The sequence below is a fragment of the Tympanuchus pallidicinctus genome, unplaced genomic scaffold (assembly GCF_026119805.1).
Source record: "Tympanuchus pallidicinctus isolate F22 unplaced genomic scaffold, pur_lepc_1.0 scaffold12, whole genome shotgun sequence".
Lineage (NCBI taxonomy): Eukaryota > Metazoa > Chordata > Aves > Galliformes > Phasianidae > Tympanuchus > Tympanuchus pallidicinctus.
Window position 1 is genome coordinate 17181392 of NW_026294637.1, and position 25709 is coordinate 17207100.

At 44.9% G+C, this 25709-nt stretch overlaps 1 protein-coding gene across 5 annotated transcripts in view; it reads left to right on the top strand.

Annotated features, from left to right (window-relative positions):
• The first annotated feature begins 1151 nt into the window (after positions 1-1151).
• PSTPIP1 (proline-serine-threonine phosphatase interacting protein 1) overlaps positions 1152-25709 on the top strand; it is a 46083-nt gene continuing 21525 nt past the window's right edge. For 3 of the 5 annotated variants that reach the window (XM_052671603.1, XM_052671606.1, XM_052671608.1), the window contains exons 1-3: positions 1152-1713; positions 13331-13431; positions 16892-16966. In XM_052671603.1, the coding sequence (XP_052527563.1) occupies positions 1703-1713; positions 13331-13431; positions 16892-16966 (187 nt within the window). In that variant the 5' untranslated portion in view covers positions 1152-1702. The remainder of the gene's footprint in view (positions 1714-13330; positions 13432-16891; positions 16967-25709) is intronic. The other 2 variants (XM_052671605.1, XM_052671607.1) reach the window with 2 other exon arrangements.

A 25709-nucleotide genomic window follows, 5' to 3' on the forward strand; every position in this document is an offset into this window, starting at 1 on the left:
CTTGTGAAAGAAACCTCTGCTCATTCCTCCTCAGCACCCCTGCAGGGAATCCTTGCATTTCTCCATCTCCATCCCTTGAGTTATGAACAAATTTTCCTGCCACTCATGACAATCAAAGAGGTTCCCAGCTCTGGCCTTTCACACTCTCTGTTCTGCCCTCTCCTGCCTGCATGCATTTCAATTTCCCTTTCTGCGTGTGTGATCCCTGCACCCTGCATTGCTTACCTTCAGGCCATCAAGAAGTAGATGTGCCAGTTCTATCTTCTAGCAGGCTGGCAGGACAAGTTGCTAACCAGGTGATCACAGAAAACTCCAGCCACTCACACTGCTGCAGGTCTCTGTGCACATCTCAGCGCCCCACTGGAGCTCAACAGAGCTGAGACTTCCTGCCCAAGGACTGCCCCTGGGGAGCAGTAGGAGAGCTGGCAGAGCTGGGCATCATCAGCAGTGCTAATTAGGTACAGCTGTTAGCCCAGGTACGCTCACGTTTTTGCATAGGCAACTAGAGTAGGAGCTTTTTCCTTTTACCTACTCCTTAAAAATATCAGCGAGTATTTTAAGATACAGAACCCCTAACACATCCCAGGGAGGTGGACAGGGACAACTGGACGTGTAGGAAAGGTATTTTGACGAGGGTGTCATGTAAGCATCAGACATGAGTGTTAATTACCTGCAGCTGCAGTGCAATAAAGCCTTTCCCTGATGTGGCTGCTTGCAGGTCTCTGTCTCAGTGCAGTGCTGGGTGTGGGCATGCCGACGGTTCACAGATGCACTTGTTTTGCTTCATTTCAGGTCTTTCTGCTAATAAACTCTTACATCTTTTACCACAAGTGTTTCTAGAGTTTGGGTTTTACTTCCAAATTTCACCTATCCTGCTTATTCATAGCAGCATTTACATAAGGGAGGCAAATCAGAGCCCTTCTCCATATGCACACGTAGGTATCTCTGCACATGTGCTCACACACCTGCACAACTGCAACGTCCTCACTTTAACCAGTCTTGAAAAGCATTTTCATTTGCAAAACAGAGTTTTGCAGCTCCAGTTCCCATGCACAAATATGCAGGTCTCTGCCAGCCCCAGGAGGTGTGAGAGAAGCGTGGCACACACGTACATTTCTTCCATTTCTTTTGCTTTGTTATTCTGTGTGAGACCACATCGTTACATGACGGTTTGACTCTGGTTTCCTCCCCAGCTTCTCTCTGTGTATTGTGCTGGCTTCCTTTGCGTTTTAATTGCTCTCTCCCCTCCTGTAGCTGATCAAAATCACATTGCTGAATTCTGCTTTCTTCCTTTTCTCTTTCTGCCAGCCGCTCGCATGCACACATGGCACAGACTGACATCACTTGACATCTCCGTGCTTCCTCATTTCAATATTAACTGTTTACCAGAAGAGAAACTGGTTTGGCGCTGGGTTGCTACGTTCACGCGTGCCTCTGTGTGTGAGCAAGAGCTTTTTTTCCCCTCGCTGTCCCTTCACAGCTACAGGTCATTACACCGAGCTGCCTGAAACTGCCTGATGCTATTTTTCACCAGCGTGACTTTAGAAGAGACAGCTGTGTGGATGTGCTCCTCTTTCTGCCTTGGCTGGGGCACAGGAACAACTGCAAAAAGCCGGTGCTGCTGCTGCCATCTGAGAGCCAACCTGCTGAAGGACCTTTGCCCTCCCCAGGCCGATCATAATGACACAGATGCAGTTTAAAGATGCATTTTGGGTAAGTGAGCGTTTCTGCCATGTTTCCTCTACTAAATACGTATGTATTTAAAACATTTTGTTAATACAGCTTGGCTCTGAATACAGTTTCAAGCCGACTTTATCCTAATTCTGTGTTTTAAACTGTTTGTTAAAAAAAAGGAAATTTGTCTATAAGCAAAAGCACACTGTTCAAGTGTGGGGTAGTAGGCCAGTGGAATCCCTTGCACAGCATCAACTAAGCCAGCCAGGTGCAAAGTGCTGCTGCTCACCCTCCTGGGGAGCCCAGGGCTGCTGCTGTGTGCCATGGGGCACGCACAGAACGTCCAGCAGCACGGGGCAGAGGACCAGAAGTGGTGCTTGAGAACACAGCTGCTTCTGGAGTTCAGGAGAAAACCAGAAAAAGGGATCCCAAAGACATAAAGCCAAAACACTGCCAGGTTGGGTAAAGAGCAAGTTCAATAGTTTCTCCTGTCTAGGCAAACATTTTTCCAGCACTTGGTGCTGACTTGACATGAAGGCAGATGAAATCCTCCTGCCATTCCCTTATCAAGCTAAGTAGAACTGGCCCTTCACCGCCTGTTTGCTTTCTGTGCTTTCTTTCCATCCCCTCTTCCTGCAGGGTAAACCTTCTCCTGGTCTGAAGGAGCAGGGCAGATGGCTGTGGGGCCCTGCTTTCCTCCAGGCACCCCCAGCCCCAACTCAATTGGATTTAACCAGTTAAAAAAAAACTGTAATGAGGAAATACAAATGTTCCTTTTGATGTTAACCCAAACTGTGCCAGGGCACACCCACACAAGGCTCTCCCTTACTCTTCTTTATGCAGTTACTAACTGCATGCTCAGATGCACAAAGTATGGCACAACCACAGCCCAGTGCAACTGCAGGAAATTCAGCTTTTGCATTTCTCGACGTCCTTCCACAAAGTGCAATCTGACTTTTAGAACCAATACATTTTGTGTATTTACTTTCTAGGATCTTGGTCTTCAGCTGGGATAAACCAGGCATGTCCCATGGGCTCAGCAGGGTGATTAACGCCACTCAGCAATCTGGCCAGGCCAGTTCTTTGTGGCTCCTCTTCCCCAAGCTTCACTCCTGGCCTTAGTCATGAATATCATCCTGGCTTGGCTTTGAAGCTACCATCTGCTTTAAAGGAAAGCGTCTTTGTTTTTAATATTGTTTGGCTTGAACATAATACTGCCAAGCTTATTTAATTGGACTGAACTATATCCGGATACGCTATGGTAGTTTTAGCTGTGCAATAATAACTCTTTTAAAAAGAAAACTTACAGGATATTGCACAATGTAGCAAAAGAGCACAGCTTGCCCCCAAAATCACAAGATCAGCAATTATTTTTGCATTCATAACGTTCTGCTGCGCCCGTTAAAGGAACGGAAATATATTTTCTCAGTTTGCCTCAGTGAGCAACTATCTGCTTGGTTCACTTTTGCCATCAACTGAGACAGCCCTCATGGTTAAAACCCAAGAAGTACCGTCATGTCGCAGCCGTACCTGCCCTCATCTCCGAGACCTGTCTAAAGGCATGGCTGCACTCTCCCCCTGGAATTCAACATCTCTGCTCTTACCATCAGCAAGCTTTTGGCAAGGCAGTTCCTTCAGCAGCTATAGCACTGTGAAATACTTACACAATTCCCTGCAACAACACATCTTCCTCAACCAGAACAGAAAGAACACCATTCATTCTGCTGCAAAGTCCCTCCATCTTCCTAGGCTGTGCTGTGTTTCAGGAACATGCAAACTCTTCCTCGTTGCTCATCTCATTTTTATCCTCGCTTTTTGCCTATCAAATGTGGCAGTGCCAGGACTATGCTAAAAGTTTCCTATTTCTGCTATTTTTTTTATTGTCTGTGTAACCACAGCCTGGGCTAAAACCACTCTGCTTTTATTACTCTTTTTGTTTTGGTATCTTCCACACACGCTGGTTTAATGGTTTAAAAGAAAGTTGCTTAAAACCCCCACTGAGATGCACTCCTTTGTAATAGTTTCCTATCCTCAGACAATACTTTTTGGAAAACATTAATAAGAAGAAAAGACAAATCAGTTTTGATAGTAGGCAATTGCTCAAGGCATTAATATTCTCACTGTCCCATTGTATGAATGCAAGCAATGTTACCTGTGTAATCACATTAGGTGGGCAGGTAAATTCCCTGCTAATGGCCTCTGCTTCCACTTGAATTTCACATTAACAGGATTATATCAATAGGAGGGATCTGAGCAATATTCGACTTTTGTTACAAAAACCCATTTACCCGAAGGGAAAGTCTTTCCCTTTTCTTTCTTGATCTCCTTCTATGTCCTTGTACTCATTTGATGTTCCACCAGAATTCCCATTGTGGCCTTTTCCTTCAGTTTATATTTTCTCTGCCACGCTGCTCCGCAGCAGCCTGGTGAGACGTGGCCATTCCTGGCCACTCAGCAGCATCATTCTGGCTGCAGAATTCTCTATCTACAAAACACTGTGATCAGACGCTGCAGCACTGGGAGCCATGTAGGTGCTTAAGACAAGCCTGACATAGACAAAGATCTTTGAAAATCTTTCTTGTTTGGCTTTAGATTATTGTCTACGCTGGGTTTAAAGCAAAAATCTGCCTCATACGTGAGGCTCTCACCTGCTGCCACAGATTTCTCACGTAACACTAAATGCCCAAACAGAAGTAATCACTTTCATAAATAATTTTACTTCTTGTGAGCACTTACCCTATGAAATGACTATAAAAGATACATTATGTGTCACAGCAGGACTATTTTCTGGACTTACTCGACGATATACCCAAGAAATCCTAATCACTGTTTCGCCCTAGGATGCCTTTTAGACCAGGTGCCACCTTTCCTGCAGAGGCTGTTACACCCTGTGGAGCTGCTTTCTGAAATGGGTTTGGACAGACACCAAACCTTCTGTGCTGGCATCTCAGCTCCACAAGTGGGCCCCCCCAGCTTCCATTTGGATGGGAGTGGATTGTACTGGTTGTAGCTGTATTTACAGACACGAGGCAAACCAAAATAATTAATCTCACTGCACACGATAGAGCAGGCAAGCTCCACTGTCAGTACGTCCTGCATCTCTCTGCACTACGGAAAGTGTGACTAGAGGCAGACTTATGGTCACATCCCTGTGCTGACAGCAGCCCTGCTTACAGCCAGCACATGCCCATGTTGGTGGATGTGAGCAGAAATGGGGAACAAAATGAGAACCAGCTTGGAGAAGTCAGACTGACTGGCCAGCTGAATGCCTGTGTTTGTTGTGAGGTCAACTTCATCTCCATGGAAGGTACTGCCCTATTCCCCTTCTGTGTGTTATTTCTCCCTGTATTCTTCCATAGTTTCCACTGTGGCCAAAATGCTTTACTCACTAAGGCAACAAGAAGCACCCTGGGGAGGGGGGTTGCAGTCTCAGAACAGTCACTGAAACCACAAGAAATCACAAGAATCCTTGCTTACTTGCGGCTGTGGAAATACTGATGTTCCAGGAAACACTTCTAAGCAGAGCACAACAATTAAAATGAAACTCAAATGAACTGGTACTGATAGTAAGGCAAACACATTAACAGCTTCTTCCACCTCCCATATTCCTGGTACACTGCCTACGGGCCGTGCGAGGAACCAATGACAGCACATTCAGGGCAGTTCATTTCCTTGGTGATGAGCTGGAAATGAAGGACTGCAGTATTACTTCTGCAGCTTTTGGTTGTGTGCTCTGTCAGTTATGGCCTGAACATGGTATACCAGGCTTGAGCATCTTTCTGCAAGGCAAAGGGTACCTGGGCAAGAGCTAAGTGCAGCACGAAGGCCTTGGAAGATTTTCTAGAGTAGGTAAATGAATGGTTTGGTGGAAAGCTCATTTAAGATCAAGTAAGTTCAGTAATTTCTAATTAAAAACAATTAGGTCTTTAGTGGTTACACTTTACTATTTTTTTCTGACAATCGTGCTGCAACTGAGGGTTGGGTGGTTCAAAATGGCCGATGGATGAAGTCACAATGATAATTTTGTTTGTATTTTTACAAAGGTATGTCCACTTTGATTTGATCTCTCCTGCTCTGCAAAAGTGGTTTGGTTTGGGCACAGGGAAATGGGGGATTCTTATTTATGCTGACTTTAATTGTGGCATTGCTGTGTGTTTTAGATACAGAAAAGGTGACTCAAACTCTTTTCACTCTCATATACGTAGATAAGTCTGATGAACACAGCATAGATCTAAAAGTATTTGTCGCACATGGCTTGAAACAGAGGCTGCAAATTGGAGCAGCGCTTCAAGCAGAGATCAAGTCAGCAGCCCTCAGGTTTGCTGAAGTAGGCTGAGGAGGTGAACAGCACGTCCAAATCCTCCACTGCCAGGACTGGGCGGTTCATTACCCATCCCATCCCTCCCTTGAGACATGCACTGCCCGCTATGCATTGAGCAGTGGCATCAGTCTCCAAAATTTACACTCCCTGACCAGGGACACTGATCCTGTTTCCTCTGTGGGCACAATGGAAGACTGAATTTCAATCCACTTCTGATTATTTCATATTTGTATGGAAGGAAAATTAGGCTGCTTCATAAAGAGATCATTTTTTGATGTTTGTCAGCTCCTCTGAGCTCAAAAAGAGCTCCATATTTTGCTTTCATGCCATGCTCCAGCAAGGTAGATTCTGGCTGGCAGATGGCAAATTAAGCACTTGTTTAATCTCCTGTTTAATCTAGGTTTTGTAATAAAACATTTCTCAGCAACCACACTTCCGTAACTTACAAAGTTCCCCATGTTGTTCAGTAGGAATGTGGGGGTTTGAGGCTGGGACGAGGTGACAGCTCAGGTCATGGCTCTGTGCTGAGGGCATCAAGGACAAGAAAAGAGAAAAAAAAAGATACTGAAAATGTGCATCCAGATCCCAACAGCATCTCAGTTCCCTAAAGAATTGCTCCTTTACTATAAATGGAGTTCAGTACCTCTTCAATGGGGTGAGGAAATGTCCCTGTACAAGGCTGAGCAATTGAAAAATTCCCTGGCTCTTTTGGTGCAACTTCATTTTTGCTTGAGATGGCAACCATCAGGTATTTGCTGCAAGTCTTCAGCATTAGGTGGAAGCCAAGCAGCAAGGGGTTCTGTTCAGGCAGGTTAGTTTCTGTTTCATAGAATCATAGAATGGCCTGGGTTGAAAAGGACCACGATGCTCATCCAGTTCCAACCCCCTGCTGTGTGCAGGTCACCAACCAGCAGCCCAGGCTGCCCAGAGCCACATCCAGCCTGGCCTTGAATGCCTGCAGGGATGGGGGGCATCCACAGCCTCCTTGGGCAACCTGTTCCAGTGCCTCACCACCCTCTGGGTGACAAACTTCCTCCTAAAGTTGATCAGGGAGTTTCTGTAAGCCCAGAGTTGGTTTGCTTCTGTCATGTCTTGAAAGTCCCCAAGTCTTTGTGAGAATATGTGACATCATATTGAGTAGCAGGATATGATGAAAATGACTACATAAGTGGTAAAGATCTCTCGTAAATGGAAATGACAATATGTGGATATTGCAGTGGCGCCCAGTCGGAAATTAATTTGTACAGCAACACTCTAGATAGATTTCCTGAAGCTCTGCCCCACTTTGTGCTGTGAAAACCCCCTAGCAAAATGTCCAGCTCCTCTTATCAGGGTTGCTGAGAGCATTGGTGCAACAGCATATTGTCCTTAATACCTTTTCCAAGACTACCAGAAAACAAATCAAGGTTTTCTAAGACAAGGAAGAGAAGGAGTTTTTAAATTAAGTTCCAAACTAAGCAGGCCTGGAGCCAGGGGCAGTGTGTGAGCTCCTGAACTGCTGCTGCTGTGCCTGAGCAAGGCAGGATTGTCCCACAGCATCCTCTCCTACACAGTGTTTGCAGAAGGAGCTCTCTGCATAAAAAAAGACCTGGAAGCAGAACTAAAGCGGAACAGAAACAAAAATAAACTCTGATCACTATTTTGTATAAAACAGAAGTGCTCTCTACTTTAATGTTCTATTTCGCCTTATTTTACTTCCAGTTTCTCTTGTGTACCAATTATTAGTTAGGATGCTGAACCAATGTCTGGTTTCAATGTTGAAATGCTTATCTGCCTGGCTGCAGAAGGCAGCTTGGCCAGCAGGGCTGTGCCTCCAAACCTGCCTGTGACAGCAACGTGCAATGCCTGCTGCAGGCCTCCCTGTTGGCTCCCGTGTCAGCCAATCTCTAAAGTCACCACGTGAAAAGAAGAGGAAAGGAAGGTCACTATGTCTAGCCTGTGTCACATAGAATGGAATCATAGAATGGCCTGGGTTGAAAAGGACCTCAAAGATCCTCTAGTTCCAACTTCCTGCCACATGCAGGGTCTCCAACCATCAGACCAAGCCACATCCAGCTCTGCTTCCAAACCAGGGAGGGATTTTGTTATCTCCTGTCCCATTTCTCACTTCAGCTACATGATTTCTTCCCCAGGAAACTTTGTGCACTCTCAGAACATTATTAAAGAGTTAAGGAGGAAAGCTAAAAAGGAGGTAGCAGCACAAGCAGAGTCCTCTTACTGGACAGGAAGCCTTCTCAGTGTGCACCATTACTCTGCCAGCCAGCTCACCTGCAAAAGTCAGGAAGGCTTTTGTGCAGCAATGGCTTTGTGGGCATGCAAATAATGGCACAGCATGACTGCAAGAGCACCTTACCCAGGATGTGAGTGAGGAGGGCGAGGGCACAGGAAGCTGAGGAGCGAATTCCTCTTGTTGCAGAACAACCATTTCCTTCTCTGCAAAAATCTACAGTGTCATAGGGAGCAAAACACAACAGAGAAGCAACCAGTTGCTCAATGCCACCACTTGTGCAATGCTGCTGCAGAGTTTGTGAAATATCAATTTCAATTTATTGTTTTACACTGTAGCTCCTGCAGAATTGAAATTTGATGAGAATCTCTGCCTTCATTTTAAGTTCTCCAGCCTACCCCGCTAGACAGAGAAGTGTGAGATAGCAATCTAGCAACTTGGTATATTGGAATGCTACAAAAGCAATGTTTTTTTTCTTCTCTGATTTTTGAAGACATCATTCAAGATACGCATCTATGCTGTCTGGCCCAGGAAAATACTGCATTGCAGACTTAGGTAACAAAGACAGTAGTGTAATTGCAAACTAAGCCTCATTTAAAAGATACCCATGTCTACTCCTGAAATGATAACGAAAGGTCCCAAGAGAGCACTCTATAACCCTCAAACTCATGTTTCTATAGTGCAAAGGGTAGTTTTACAAGAAACGAAAGAAAAGGTAGACTGCTAACCTCAGCCTGCCTGCTCTCCCTTATTTTGCAAAACCTCAGTGACATAATCCACATCACCTCCTGAATAACAGCGGGTGGACAAATAAGGTTGCACGATTTAGCTTTTGCATGAAGGCATGGACAATTTTGCTTCAGTCCAGTAACTTCTAACAGCTATTTACAAGCTCATGCTTTAGTTACCAGTAAAACTGTTTGTTTTTCCTACTTGATATTATTGCAATAGCACTCTCATAACTTTCATCAGAGGGCCTTGCAGACACCTTCTGAGCACCGGGCTCAGAAGAGAGGCACTGCAAAGCCAGTGCTCAGCTAATTAGAGCCCTAAGACTTGGCACAAAGTGATTCACCTTTAGCCAGCAGGAGGAAAGGACAAGCCATGCTGCTGCTCAGCCATCTTCGCCCTGGGCAGGGCATTGACACCATCAGGCCTCCCACTTGTAGCCTTCACTACCAAAGTTCCCAGAGCCCTAATGGCTGCAGAAGTAGCTCAGAGCTAGCCACTCTCTGCCACAATTAACTCCTAATGGTTACTTGCATGATTGCCTATGGGAAAACTTCTGCAGAAAACTGCAGTCCCAATGCACGCAGTTGTTTTGGTAACACCATTAACATGAAGGAGCAGCGCCTTTATGCCACAGGAAAAATAAGAAGAAGGTATATCCTAGTGCACTTGCTGGCAGCTTCAGTTTGCAGCCTTTCCTGCCTCCTCTCAAGTATGCTAGGAAAAGCTATTCTGGGTAAACAGCAGTATAAAGTTGGTGCTTTCAGCCGTGTTGCTTTATTTCTGAGGGAAAAGCATCACCTCTACTACTGGCAGGAGGCAACTTCTGTGAACAGGCACAGCAACAAAATGCTGCCTCTGCTTTCGCTGTGATTCTCCTGATGAGAAGCAAAACCCCCAGGCTCCAGGGCAGAGACCCAAGTACACATGAAGGATTAATGGAAAAATCTCAGAGCAGTATAAATCTGCCTGCGACACTGATAGCCCTTTGTCAAATGCTCTTCTTACTTGTTATTACAGGTCTGTTGGACAGCATGGATTAACTAATCCTTTTTATTAAAGTGACAATGAATAAATCCTCTTTCACAGTTGCACGTGCTTTGCTTGAGTAAATTACTTACTTGGCAACGTTAACAAATTACTGGGGGCAATTTGAATTGCTCTCTTCTAAGTAACAGAACAATTGACGTTTTCATAGCATCACAGAATGGCCTGGGTTGAAAAGGACCACTCATTCTCATCCAGTTCCAACCCCCTGCTGTGTGCAGGTCACCAACCTACAGCCCAGACTGCCCAGAGCCACATCCAGCCTGGCCTTGAATGCCTGCAGGGATGGGGCATCCACAGCCTCCTTGGGCAGCCTGTTTCAGTTCACTCTCTGAGTGAAACTCTTACTTTTATAGCTTTAATGAATGTATTCTTTATCTAATAAGGAATATCCTTATCTAACCATATCCTTATCTAAAAAGGAATATTTAATTTATATTAAAACCCACCCAAATGTCCTCTGACTATTCATCATTTCTCACAACCATCACATAGTCCCAGCTGAGAGATGCCCAAGCTGAGCATTGCAACTTCAACTGCCACTACAAAAATCAATTGACACAAACACTAATTATAACACAAAACAGTAAAAGGAAAATAGAATGAGGCCAATCAGCTCATCAAGGCTCAAGAGTTGTTCTAACATGATACAGTCTTGCTGTCTTGACAAAGAAAACGTGAGGTCAGTTGTATTGCTAGGAGATCCTTAAAAAAACAGAGAAGAAAGACAAAGCAGGACTTTGAACAGACACAGGAGAACAAGGAGTGTGAAGAGGGTGAAGAAGAGGCTGGTGGCTGTGCTGAAATGGGAACAGCAGAGCTGGAGGAAGGGTTCTGAGAGCCGGCGTCAGGATTGATTTCATGCAATCTATTTGCTGCAGATACCAGCATCAGACATTGAGGATGGTCTGGGAGCAGCTGTTGTTGTAGAATGAAATGCTGTGCTGGAGGTATCTGATAGCATTTGAGCCTGGGATAAGAGAAAGCAGATACGTTTTCAACATATTCAAATCATACTTGCAGGCAGCAAGCAGGAAGCAGAGCTGTCAGGTAAGGTACTGGCTGTTTTGTGCTTCATGCACATGCATGTGGATGTGCAGAACAAACCCTGAGCACACTGCTCCTGTGTCCTGCCCGGCAGGAACCCTGTGATCTGGGAACGTGCAAGTGCTATTGCAGATTTTGTGTTAATGCATACAGAAAGATCTCTCTTTTAAAGGGCTAAAACATTCCTGTATTTATAATGGGCAAAGTCTGTCTTTTGCATTTCTGAGGTCTTTGAAGTAATGAGACTGGAAGGCAAAATGATGGAAGACAGAATCGGTCCTAAGCAGTAGTGAGCAGCACAAAATTGTCCCTTTAATACCAGAACAAACCCAGCAGCTTGTGTCCTGGAGGCAGGCCCATGTGCAGAGCTCCAACAAGAAAGCATGGCTGTGCCAGACACAGCAGCACAGCTTTGAAAGGACCTATTAATGCAGAAGTGAGGTTCTCTGCTTAGACACGTTGCAAAATGCATTCACTCGGTCACCAAGGCAGAGCGGACCCTGGTGCAGTTTTTAAAACGGCATGACTTCTTCCCCTTGTGTTTTTTTGGTTGGAACGAGGTGTCCAAATGGCTGAATCAAGTCCATTAGTAGTTTTCTCAGGTCCTTCGAATGACCAGCAGACACCCTGCTGCATCTGTGGGTGACTGGGGGAGGAAGAGAGACTGAGCTTGGGCCTAATAATGAATAGGCATTGCATTCTCCATTTAGGGAATTTGTTGGTGGCTCACTGATATGCAGCATTTGCTAGTCTTTCTTTATACCATCTGCACCAGTTTAAAAGAAGTAGACAGTGGATTTTAGCATTTGTTGTACAGAGATATGTTGTGCAGAAACAGCAAAGTAACATGATAGAGCACTTTTCACTTTCTGTTGGCTGCTTGTAGCAGTACGCCTGCCTGCTGGGGTGACACAGACCTGTATAACAACCCATGGGCAGCATTTCTGTGACAGGGGAGCTGTGCACACAGCCACAGGATATAGCTTATTGCACCTGGAAATATGCAATCAAAATTTTTGTGCTGCGAGCTTGTTGTGGCACATCTGAGTGGTTTCTGCCAGGCAGAGTGAGTGATTAATGAGAGGTTTTACAGCAGCAACACCATCTGCCCTTGAGAAGTTCTCAAAAAATAAAAATAAAATTGCCTGGGTATTAGCAATAACCTTTCTGCTTTCCTCCTTTCATGTATTTCATAGCAAGATTGCTTCTCAGGGCCCACGTCTGTAACTAGCCCTTTGAAACAGGAGGGAAACGGATGTTTTGGTTTTGAGATTCTGTTTCATAAAGGGTAATTATATGTGTCAGATGAGCACGTGTAATCCCATCATCAGTTGAGTACTGTTACAACAGTGATAAGAGTGGGTCTGCTGCACACTCTCCATCACCTCTTATCTACATTATTGTTCTGCCTGACTCTGTAGAGCAGACCCTTTGCTGGTAGAGCCACGTGAACCATCATCCTACTTTCTTTCCTTTCTCCCCACTGCACATGCCAAGGTTGTCACCTCGCCACCTGCATCTAGACAGCACGTCACTCCTACTGAGAGCCCTGTGGTGGTGCTGGTTTACCCTGCAAGCAGCTCAGCACTGTATGGCCACTCATTCACCCTCCACTCCCTGGGGGATAGGGAAGAGAATGGAAAAAGCCTGAAGTAGAACTCGTGTGTTGAGATAATAACTATTTAATAAGACACAAAAGGAAGAGGAAAAAAGGATAATAGTGATGATAATAGCACACACAAAATGATAATAATACACACAGAACAAGTGATGCACAAGCAATTGCTCACCACTCACTGACTGATGTCCAGCCAGTCGACTGCTTGCCGGCTCAGCAACAGCTCAAACACTGCCGTGTCATCAGCATTGTTTTTCTCTCAAAGCCATACCACAGCAACCCATCAGACACTGTGAAGGGAAAGAACCAACACCTCTGTACCAGCTAAGGAGGCACAGCGGTGAGGTGACTGACGCAGAGGAAGAGGAGCCACTGCACAAAAATCCCACACCCAATGCTCAGCACGACTCCTCTAAATGACAGCTTTTTGGCACAGCGAAATGTGGGACTCACTTCACTTCTTCATTATTATAAAATGATCTGGATTTAAACAAACCTTTTACAGTGCCTTTAGCTCTGCTCTGGCTGCTGCTGCCCAGGGCAAACCTAAAGGTACATTTGGATTTTCCAGGAATAGGACTTGTTTCAGATGACTGACAGTAAGCATCTCCTAGACCTGTAAGCTTTGTGCACAAACTATCTAATCTCTTCATCTTTCTGTCCTCAGTGCAAGGAGTTCACCTTACACACTGGCTTCGAGGTGCTCGTACAGCGACTGCTGGATGGGAGGAGGATGTGCAAAGATGTGGAGGATTTGCTTAAGCAAAGGTGAGAAAGTTTGGGTGCAAAAAGTTTGAACAGACACAATTTTGTCTCTCACTGTGCGTCCCGAAAGACATAGCAAGGCTGATGCTGAATTCAATAATGGCATTGGTTCGTCTAGAAAAGCCCAACTGAGGTGAATCCTAAAGTGGTCACAGCTGCTGAGCGACCAAAGGTGGTCAAATGAACCACTGAGGTGGTGATCCATTCCTGGGCCTGTACTCCTCAGGGCTGTTTAGACAGCTCCAAGTATAAAGTTCTGAAAATGAAACAAAATAAATGAGAATTTTACGCCAGTTATATCTGATGAGGGAAGAGACAAGGTGAACGATGGAGATGGGCTGGGAGAGGGATTATAAAGTCATCTGGCCACAAAATGGCTTGGGTTGGAAGGGACCTCAAGGACCATCAAGCTCCAAACCCCCTGCTGCAGGCAGACCTGCACATATTAACATAGCTTTTCTCCCACGGATAATTTTCCAGCATTTTGACATGATTTGTGAAGGTAGATAATCCAAAGAAACCTCAAAAGTTTAAGGAGAGAAGAGAGGGGTGATAGGATCAAAAATCCAGAGCTTCATTAAGGCTCAGGTAGTTATCGGACCGTAATACTCTAGTAGAACACAAATCCACAGCAAGAAGCACTACCAAGTTTCCACATTCAACAGGAAACTAATGACTTGTACATTTTTCTTTCTCTTTAAACGTGCTGTGGCCGCATGCTGTGTTTCAGCTTCCTGTAACTATAAAAAAGAGCCATTTTTCAAGTACAGATAAAGCTCTGCAAGATGCTACCAAAAGTCCTTCCCAGCTCCTCAGAACATCCTGCATCATTTGCCCACCTCACCAGAATTTGAGTAACAGTAGTGTGCTTTATCTCCATCCTTACACACTCCTCGAAGCCCCTCAGCAACAGCTGTGCACAGCTAACACTTCTCTGGCTGAGAAAATAAATATTACACAGCTGCTCCAACTTCGCCGCTCATTTTTGTAATTCTGACTTAGGAAAAAGATTTAGATTTGGTTCTGTTTTGAGGTGGCTGAGTTTCAAACAGTAGCGATGTGCAGTGTGAGGCACAGAACTCATGTATGACCTGCTAGGAAGCCCCCACACTATGAATTATATATTCAGCAGGTGATCCTGCCTCTGTATGAATATCGCTCTGCCTTCCCCAGCCACAGCCTCCCTTTTCCTCCCACGCTGCCCCATCCAGTTTTCTGGTTTTAGGTTGCTTTTCTAAAGGCTACTTTTCAAGCAGTGGAACTTTCACGGGGATGTGAGCTGTCAAACTGAAAATTCATTATTTCCAAGTGTGAAGAGTCTCCCATCAAAATCCAAAGCTATTTGAATTGCTTTTCTTGATCACCAGTGGAAGCATATTTTATTGCCACATGTCACAGAGTCCTGAAGTCACATCAGCCTGCCGGTAGCTTCACTTTATCTGCTTAAAATAGCTCCTTTATGACTCATAACTTACAGAAATCAGAATTGCATTGCAGGCTTCAGGCAGCTCTGCACTGCAGCACACATCTGATGCCACGCTTGCCTATGGTTCAAAACGTATTAGAGGTTTTGCTGCGAGTTGCAGGACAAAGTTCTTCCTGCTTTGTGGTAGAGGCAACAAAAGACTTTCCGCAGAGGAGAAAAAATACATTCAGAGTCATTTTGCAGATCTGAACACTGCAAGAACAGGGTGTTTTCATGAGTGTTTGTACGCCCCAAACCACTGCAGTGAGTGTACACAGGCCCTCTATCTGTCTCTTGGGTTTGGTGCCAGAATTTCAACAAGGGCCCCTGCAGCAGCTGCCCTGAGTGCTGGCACCTCTGCCCCGGCTGTATGGACACTCCAGCTTCCCACCCTGATCAGTTACCTTTGTTCACAAATAGCCCTGCCTGATCCAGCCGAGAGCTGAGGAGCTTGGGCACTGACAAAGAGGTCACATTTCATAACAAAGCCCTAGATTTAAAACAAAACACGTTCCAGCTGTTGGTTGCTGCAGGGAAACCCAAAAGCTGCATGCAACAGCATCAGAAAGTGGGAAAGATGGCATCAAGTAATGAAAAGATGTCAGCAACCTGTCAGACATGTCTGATTCTAAGCTAGCACAGTCTGGGGTGAGGTCTGAGAAAGATTTGACACAATGGTTTTGCAAAAGCTGGGACTGGCTTAAGAGCTGGCCATTCTCATTTGCCTCAATATGCTGCATATAAAGCTGCAAACCTGCATGTGAGATTTCACCAGAAGCACCAGCCCACACATCCAGCTAGCTGCAAGCTAGGTGTCACACACAGACCGACATGCAAAGGTGCAGTCAGATGTTCTCAAACAGAGATGCACCCAAACAGCTTCCCTGTGGCAGTACCAGAAGTCTCACCCCAAGCAAACTGCTTGAGCTCAGTGTGTAGCAATTATCAAGCTCAGGGGCTGAGCAGGAAGGCAGGTCTGAGAACAAAGCAGTGGGACTGCACAACTTTCACTTGTGATGCCTGCATCACAATTCCTTCTTTTGCACAAATAATGTGTCTCTCCAAGGTGCTTAGTCTCAGGCTCAAAAGCCTATGGAACGTTTCAAAATCACTCCTGAGAACTGGACTTACCTTAAGCAAAACGTAAAATAATAATCATCCTAACCACGCTGTTATCTGTGTTGACCATTCGACAGTATTCAGCAGCTACAAAAAGGCAAAAAGGCTGAAAACCCAGTTCTGCCTTGGCCTTACACACAGGTTTTAAAACATTTTATGAGGAAAAAAAAAAAAAAAATCTTTTTTCAAAGAGATGAGAAACTTCTTCTGGAGCTGGGGGAGGGGAAAGCAGTCAAGAAATCATTCTATTCCTTTATTAACCATGGAAACAGAACCACTTTCCTGAGTCATGAGTTACAGTTCCCCATTAGGTGAGGCATTGCATCACATTGTCGTCCCACCCCCATCCCAAACTGAAGGGCCTCACCTTATAACCAGCACAGCTACTTCCCCCTCTGCCTCCACTGCAGCACTCAAGAAGGCACCTTATGTACCCAGTGCTTTCCTACTACTCCCACTTCCCACTCACTCACAACCTCTTTTTGAAGAGATCCTTTGGCACCCACTCTTCCTTCCCTCCCAGCCTTCACTTTGGCCACCAAGTCAGCCATCACATTTTAGCTTTCTTCTGCAAAAGAGGTTCCTGAGCATCTTCATTACATGTCTCTTTATGCATCATCTTCTGGCTGAATCCATAGTCTGATCAAAGCCATGAAGATGAGCATTTGTTTTCTCTCATTTCTTCCAGAAATAGCTCAACCGAAATATTTTAGAGGTAACTGCTAGCACTGGAATAGAAGAGATGGAGAAAATGAAGATAGAGGAAATAAGGAAATGCTATTTCTCACATTTCCTACCTCAGATGCAATTACAAGAAGAGCTTTGTAAACACGATGCTGCTACCACTAGGAGAAATTGAGAAAGTTTTTCTTTTAACAGAGCTCAAGCAGAAGAGAGGTACGGGAAGGAGCTGGTTCAAATTGCCCGAAAAGCAGGAGGACAAACAGAAATCAAGTAAGGAATTCTGCTATTTTTGGTACTAACACCTTTGTGTTGGAAGCAGTATCAAATACCAAACAGCTGCATTCTGCCTATGGACAGGGTCATGAGCTGCTCACATCAGTGAGTTGCCCAGTGCTTCACAGAAAAAATGGGGGACCAGCACGGTTCTTCAGAGCAGGACTTGGAATACCTCCGTTGGGAATTGCCAATAGGTCTTTGCTGGAAAAACAAAATTCATTTCAGCTTCCAAAAGCAAGCAAAGTAGCAGGGAAAAAGGAAAAGGAAGCTGTTGGTAAAGGCTTAGGATGGTAGGCTGGCAGGTCTGGGATGCCTAGCAAACCCTGACAGGCTGCAGCAGAGCTAACTGTCTGCAGCACTACTAGCTTAGATGACATTTAAATTGTGTTGGGAGGGAAAGATTTATGTTGGCACAGAATTTGACTTAATAAACACTGCTGATAAACTGCTGCTATTACTGATGGTAGCAGCAATAATGAGACGTATTTGTCATTAATGTAACAAGTAGTAATACAGTAAGAAGGTGGAAAAGGATGAATATTTGGGGTCACAGAAGACAGGCCTGAAAGAGACCTCAATCTAAACAAAACAACTTTATTGATCCCTCATCTGCCCTGTATCTCATTTCTTAATTGCCATCTCCTTTTTACACCTGTTTATTACTCTCTGTTGGTGTAAGCATGGTTTCCTGCTCATATCTTATTGGAAAACTTGACCTCAAGCCTTTTCACCATCAGGACGTGCAAGCTGTAGGCAACCCCCTGTAGCACTTACTATCAATGTGGTGGCACATCTCGAGAGGCAGGGAAGCTGTCACATTAATCCAAAGGCCTGGTAATGGGGAGTGCTGAGGCTCAAGTCCAGAGCGCAGGCAAGTCTCTCGCTGCTTTATCTCTGCCTTGCTTTGAACTGTGCTTTAGGGTACAAGAACCCTACCAAAGGCTGCTGGGGAAAACTTGCACCTTCCTGCTAATTTGCTTCCTGCAAATGCTCACATTAGCAATCCAGAATTACCAAAAGGCTCCACCTGGATTTATTTACTGGCTGTTCAGGGCAGGTAAAGGAAACATGTTCAGACACAGAGCTTTGGCTTCTCTTCTGTGACTTTGTGGATAATTCACAGGTCTGACTTTTCCTAAGGAATTACAGTAGATTGATTTATAGGCAGAACCAAGCCCCAGGGCTGGATATTAATCCACGCTCCCCTGAAGCTGGAGGAGGTTTGGAACCAAGCCCAGATCCAGTCTGATCCACGCTTTATAGCTTGGCATAGATAGAAGGCTGAATATACCAACAAAACACATTGCAAAGCTGATTTGCTGTGTCTCCATAACACCATGCCTGACCTGGGTAGTGGCCACCAGTGAGCAGATTATTCTTTTGCTCTCACAGCAAGTGTCTCACTGTGCTTATTTCTGAAGCAAAGGGAGCCCACCTGGCTTTCTGTCATTCAGCATACCTCTGGAGTCACACACTGAATGACATTTGTCCAGTCAGTGCTTTACAATCAGGAAAAAAAAAAAAAAGGGATCTATTTGGGACTGGAACTATTCGTGGAAGTGAACTATTTGGTTTGATGCCTTGAAATTTTTGACCTGGTGCGTAGTTTGTATTTATTTAGATGCCATGTGTCACTGAAAGCAGAGGCAGAAAGTACTGCCCCAAGGCTGGTCCTTCAGAGAGACCAGAGGCAGGGAACACATGTACTACCTTTAAAAAAAAAAAGCAAAACAAAAAGAAAAGCTTGGAAAGCCCGTTCTACAGCTGGCCCCACATATTACCCCAGTGCTTCCCCCTTATATGGCTCCCACTACTGGGTAGCTCACTGAATGCCAGTAGTTTTATAATTACCTGGCAGGCTGAACAAGGACTTTCACATCTCTGTATGTATCCTTGGGTAGCAATATCTCTCAAATGAAGTGTAACTAAGGTGTTGTGCAGGTATTAGTCCCTAAAACTTGCGTTTGGCAATCACCAGGAAAAAAAAGTAGCTTCCTTTTTTTTTTCTTCAGAACGTTTTGCAGAACTCCCTGTGCCATGCAATGTATCGCAGAGGAGCAAGAATTACTCATTTTAGATCACTTACTCATTTCCTTGCTAATGCAGAATTATCCTCTGGTCTGAAATTCAGTCATCTTTTAAATATCTCTGTTGCTAAGGCATTCTGTCACTTCTCCTGGGAAATCATTTCACACTCCAGTAGCTCTTAATATCAGGAAGGTGCCGGTATCCTTCTAAAAGGCTGATAAAGAAAAGGAAGATCATCCATCCTCAACAACCACCCATAAACTTCCAGAGTCAGAAAACACACAGAAGACCTAAGAGAAACAACTGCAAGGCCAATTAATTCTGTTTAGCACATTATAAACAACCCAATGAATCGACTCCAGAAACCTCCCATCATTCCAGCACGGTCAGGGAAAGCAGGGCAGGAGAGAAATGGCACAAAGCCAAGGTGAGCAGCTGTCCTTGTGTGGAGCAAAGCCTCTGCAGCAAACCCACGTTATGACCACGTAATTGGGACAAAAATACGGGGACATCACTCTGAGCTGAGAGCCAGCAGGGGACAGGCTTACAGAGCTGCTCGCCAGAGGTGCAATTCTCTTTCTGTCAGGTCCTCGCTGCTCTTTTAACACCAGTATAGGAAATGGCTGAGATTAGCCTGCAGCTAGAGAGAGGTTGCTATCAAAACAAAGTCAGAGAGGGAGATGTGCCACCACAACCATTTTTTCTCTCCTTTCTTTTAAGTAAAGCAAAAGCAGTGCTTCTAAAATGAGTTGATGCCGGTTACCATGGGCATGGCAAACAAATACTGCAGCTTCCAGCACAAGAAATGAAAGCTCCCTGAAAGGCTGCCTAACAGCCAAGGCGTACCATCACTCAGTAGCACTGCCGAATTCAAGCAATTGTAGGCATTCTGCCTGCTTGCTGTTGCCTCGAGCACTGCAGCTGGTAGGAGCTACTTCCTACAGGAAAGGGAGAAATCCTCTTTTGACATGCAGCATGGATCTAACTTAGCATTTACTGAAAGTCCTAGCAAGTTCACCTCAATATACAGAAGGGTGCACATGTTTAACTAGACACATAATACTGCAAGAAGGGTCTCACAACCTTAGATTAAAATCTGTTCTGCTAAGTACCTTGGCTTCAGCACTAGATCCACAAAATATTTCTCCTTAATAATCTTAATGCCTGGTGGGTCAGAGGCTGCCAAGCCAGCAGCAGCTTTGTATCAAATAGCCCCCAGTGAAGCTTTCTTGTATCTACCCTAAAACACGTTAGCAGCCACTGAGTCTTATAGCAAAACAGTGCACTTTCCCATTAAGGGCCTCTTTCTGTGTTCATTTCTAACCTGCCCCACCACACTTATCATGCCAGCTGAGACATTCCTAACAGAAGCAGTTTAGCATCTTGTTGTGCGGTTTCTTGAGGCATATCTGTACTGGTATGCTGCTGCAGTCCCACTCTTTTTAGGCCTTACAAACACACTGAGCAGCATAACATCATCAAAGGAAGGAAAAAGCTGCTTCTTTCAGGTAATCACTGCGTGTCCCAGCACAGCTGCAGATGCACGCTGTCTGCAGGCCTGGGAGGGGACAGGGCATCCCTGAGGAGTGGGCAAGGTGCGGGGACCGCAGCAGTCACAGCAGAGTGATGGATGCTGCCCTGAAATAGACCTCATCTGTCGGAGCTCAGGGCTAAAGGAGAGAACCACAGAATCACAGAATTGTAGGGGCTGGAAGGGACCTCGAGAGATCATCGAGTCCAACCCCCCTGTAAAGCAGGACCCCTACGGCAGGCGTTCAGATGTCTTCATTTCCACTTGTTAAGTTTAAAGCCCTGTTAACCCACTTTTTTAGCTTGTATATAGAGACACATACACATACATGAATCAATATTTCCTAGTCTCTAATTATTAAACAAACTATGAAAAGAATGATTACAAAGCTACAGCCCTGCCTTCTCAGCAAAGGCCAGGTTACACCCATAGCCAATGAAGGAGAGGGACCTACACTTTACAATGCTTAAACTGCCATATATTTCTGTAGCCTCCATATCCTGTGCTGCACACATGGGACAGGATGCACAGAAAGTGGGATTTTCAGCTAAGTTATAAACAGGAACCAAATCTGCAATGTTTTGACACACAATAGATAACTCTCAGCAGAGCTCAGGCTTTGAGAGGAAACATCCTGCAAGGTGACTGGGAATTTCTGTGCAACAGCTTTGGGCAACTCTTCAGCAGAAAAATATGATAAAAAATATACTACAGAGCCCAGTTTTCAGGCACGTCCTCTGCTTCAGCTGAAACAGAGCCTCTGGGAACTCGTATCCTCTGTAAAGCAACTGATGTAAACATGCAGGAGCTGGTTAAATTCTGCCCAGTCTGACAACAGCTATATTTGTCATTTGCCCTGCTTGTCTCTTCTTATGTATATGAATCCCTCTGCTTTTCTTTCCTTCTTTTCCACTAACATCTCCTTCAGACCCCGGGAAAGGGCAGTTCCTTCAAGCTTGTTCCTGCTCTGCCCTTCTCTGCAGTTTCAGAGAACACAAGGTGAGGGCATCTGTAACAAAATGCCAGGCTGCTGCTTCCTGTGTACAAATATAGGCTGTCTGTCATGTAATACACAGAAACATCTGTACTGTTCTCACAAAGCAAGCATTTCTGAACTGAGGCTAAAAATCATTTTGGAAGGTCACACTCTTCTGTTGTTAATACTTTCCAACTGAATGTTTTGAAGCTGTACAGGGTTTATACACTCACGTGTGTGTTGAGCTTTCAGGATGCTGCGGAAACAAATTCAAGCATCTACATGAAAGACCTAAACCTCTGCTCAGTTCTTATTAAACCCAGGCTAGATAAGTTCACCAGTGTCCAGGACAAATGCTGCGCTGTTCTCTTCCCAGGAGATGAGGAAATTTAGTTTTATGTTAAAGCACCTACGTTGTTTCGATGTTTTTAATCCATTGGTTTGAATGCCTGATAGATAATCCTGGATTCATAAGGGTTCTGGTTTGCTCCCTTGTTCCAGCAAAGTCTGGTGCGATTAGTGCAGAGGCCAACCCTGGGAATGATGCAACCCCATTTCCAGTCAGCTTGGGGCTGCTTCTATTTCTCACACTCATGTGAAAGTACTCAAGTAAGTAGCAAGTGCAAAACATGCACACAGACACCCCAGGACTAGAGTGTTTGGTGCTGTTTTCACAAAAGACAAGCTCCATCCAAGCCAACACAGAGCTCAGCCTGCTGCACAGTGGCTGGCATGACTCACAGTACTAACTAATTCAGACAGACTGACTCCTGGACTGCAGAGGACAGAGCAAAGTGCTGCCTGTACCTTTCCTCCTGCACAGGTGGCTTAGCCATCACACCCAGCTGACCTGCACACAAGTCTTTCCAGTTGCACTGGGTGGCTTTGCATTTCTGCTCGTTAATCCTCAGAGAACAAACAAACACCAAGGCAAAAATGAGTTCCTTGCTTGCACTACGTCTCCACTAAATGATGTCAGACAGGGTCCTTGCATGCAGCACTCTGCTACGTGCCTGCCTAGGACATGGGAGGGAGTTATCTTCTTGCCTAAAAGCAAACTGCCACCCTCTGCACGTACACCCAGTGCAGAGAGTCTGAGTGCAAAGCAATAGAGAGTAGATGCTTCTGCATTTGTTTCTCCACACCTTGCTACCACAGAAAGAAGTGTCAATAATGGCACACTGGGTCTACCCTATGTGGCAGGAGGAAGTAGAGATGTTAACTGTGGTCTCAATGGGACTGGCAGCACGTTGGCTTCAGAAACACTTTATTAGAAACTAAGCTAAGCTACCAGCAGCAGAGCTGGAACAGGACTGCTGGAAACTGCTCTGGGAACTTCATCAGGCAGAGGCTTCTCCCAGCTTCAGAAAGAATGTTAAAAATGTTACCCTAAGAACAGAGCAGCATAGAAATGAAACCTTACTGAAAAGATGATCTTGTTTTAAAGGAAGGTGGAGTTATTTTCCACTTCTATTCACCAAGCAGAGACTAAAAAAGAAAAAAAGAAAAAGAAAGGAAATTTAAAAAGAGCTGTGGTTTTCCGGTTAGAAGAGCCTTCCTGTGTCAAAACGTAAAGGGGCTCTATGAATTACTCAGAACAAGTCTCCATTTGAGGGAGGAGGCAAATACAGGAAAAACCCACCCAAACCACCGAGCCTGCAGTGGCACCAAAAAGCAGTGCAGCAGTGTACATAGTGAGCATATCTGTGTGCAGAGCAACGTCACGAGAGCTCAGCTACCTGCGCCTCTGGTGCCATCAATTCAACCTCTCATGGCTGTGAAGAAGGCAGCAAGCCCCATTGCAGCACACTGCCTGGCAGCCCCAGCGTCCTATTCCACAGATCCTTGTGGTCGGTGCTCAAGAGAGCCTGGGTTGCCAGGTAGATTTGGAAAGTCAACTTTGGAAAGTGTTTTGAAATCTACGGAGCAAGAATAGTAAAACCACGAGGTGCTTGTAGCGAGTTTCTACTCTCTGTACTGCCCAGCTCCTTCAAAAACCCTGCCAGCCTCTTCCTCCCTCTCCGCTTGAAAAAACAAGCACCAAAAAGCGCCTATTTTACAACAGCATCTCCATTCCTCTGCAGCAAACGAAGAACGTTTCAGCCGCTAGATGGCAAAAATCACCAGGAGTTGCTGCAGACTGGCCGCTGCTCTGGATCTGGCTGTTCCCCATCATCGCAGATTCAGGGGCAATCCTGTCTGTATCTGAAACTCGTTTTAACAAATGCAGTCTTTAAACATTTGAGGGGAAGCCTTAACAAACATGCACGATGAATTCGTGTAACTGTGACACCTGCAGGAGCCCGCATGCAGGGATGCCCAAAGCAAAGGCTGTGCTGTCTGTAGCTGAAGTGCTTGGAATTGCCACAGAAACACCAGAAGTGAGGAATTTAAGAAAGAGGAGAAGAGGCAAACTGCAGCTTTTCTCGAATTATTTTCAACCCCTAGGCTTTCCAAGCTGGCCAGAGAGGTGCTACAACAGACTGCCACGGTGCTGAGCAGGATCACATCCTGGAAGGACAAGAGACTGTGAACAAGTATCCCTAAGAGTGACATACCTTCATTTTCAATGCTTTGGAATAAAGCCTTTCCCAATCTTATACAAATGTCACACCAACACAGATGGGATGGGTAATAAGTAGTACATATACACTGTGTATATATACTATATACACAGGAGGGCCATCTAAATTAAAATTCTCGTGTATTTCTGCTACACGAGGTGCTGCCATAAACCCTTCAAAGCACTGAAATGATATATTTCACTGATACAATCAGAGCACCTAGCAGCAAAAGCTCACCTACAGAGCTGCTGCTGCAGCCAGCACATATGGGCTGGCTTCCCTGCAGCCCATAAAGGAGTCATAAAGGAGTACCTGCTGGTTCTGTGGGTCAAGATGTGATTTACTTACCTTCCTGCAGACGTAACTAGGCTCAGTGACATATCTGCTACCCCTTCAGGCCCCATAAGGATAAGGGATCTGATTGATTGATTTCAGAAAAAAATTATAAAAATAAGGAAGGAAATGGCTTAAGTCTATTCCAATCTACCTGCTGACTATGGCCTTAGCCTAAGCAGCAGCTGGGGAACTGGCTGGATCTCAGAGCAGGAGCAAGAGACCAGAGCTTTCTGAATTAGCAATTAAATACTGTGCATGAGGCAGGTATCTCTCTGGCTCACAGCCAGATGCATTCTTGTCCCAGAAGACAGATTAATGCTTACAGAGAGCCAGCAAAAATAAGAAAAGTTTATATGTGTAGCTTAATATCACTGACTACTCTGGTAGCTCTTATGCCTGGAAACAACGACAGAAAAGCAACAAACTGCTTTTGTCCTTGATATGTACTGAGGATGAGCTGTTTTTCAGTATGCATTACAGCAACTCTGTCAGTCTTGGTATAAAACCTGAATCACCAACGCTGATGAAAAGATCTCTGGGAAAAACAGATGAACACAGCACATAAATTAGTATGTGTGGTTTGCAAGTGTCCCCTGTTCTTACAATTTCAGTATTTACTCATTTCTGGGATGATGCTGCTAGCACGTTCTCCACCTCCCGCTGTGAAGTCCACATTTAAAGCTAATTTTATTTCATGTGTACATTTAATTTTTCAAAATAATCCATTGGAGGTTGTAAGTAGGGAAAAAATCTAATTCAGCTGCTGATATCCAACTTGTTACTTGATCTAGACCTTTTAATTAAAGGATTTGGAATAAATCCTTTATTTCCCCTTTATGTTGAGAAAATTGTTTCAAGTCCCACGCTAGACTCATTTTATGCAAACCAGGGTACAGAAGGAAAAGTGAGCGAAACTTCAAAATGATTAAATATTATTGGGATAATTACTGTCACAAACAGATTGATTTTACCATACACACGTCCTTGAGAGGATGCTGCAGGAGCCCAACAAGTAGATGAATACTCATGTTTACTTATTGAAAGCAAAGATTTGGAAGTGGATCGCAGGGCAGTTACTGCTGAGGACAGATCCATCCTTTCCCATCACCTGAGCACTTTACTTATGCCTGGCCACGTGGTATTACAGGCTACGGTTAGGAAAAAGATGCCCATCTTAAATTAACCTATTTGTATCCTCCACGTGTCTCTTAAATCTCCTGGAGCATGCCAAGAGATGCAGGATTTCCCTGCCCATCTGCACATGGCTAAGAAGACACACGCATCCTCTTCTGGACTCCCCTA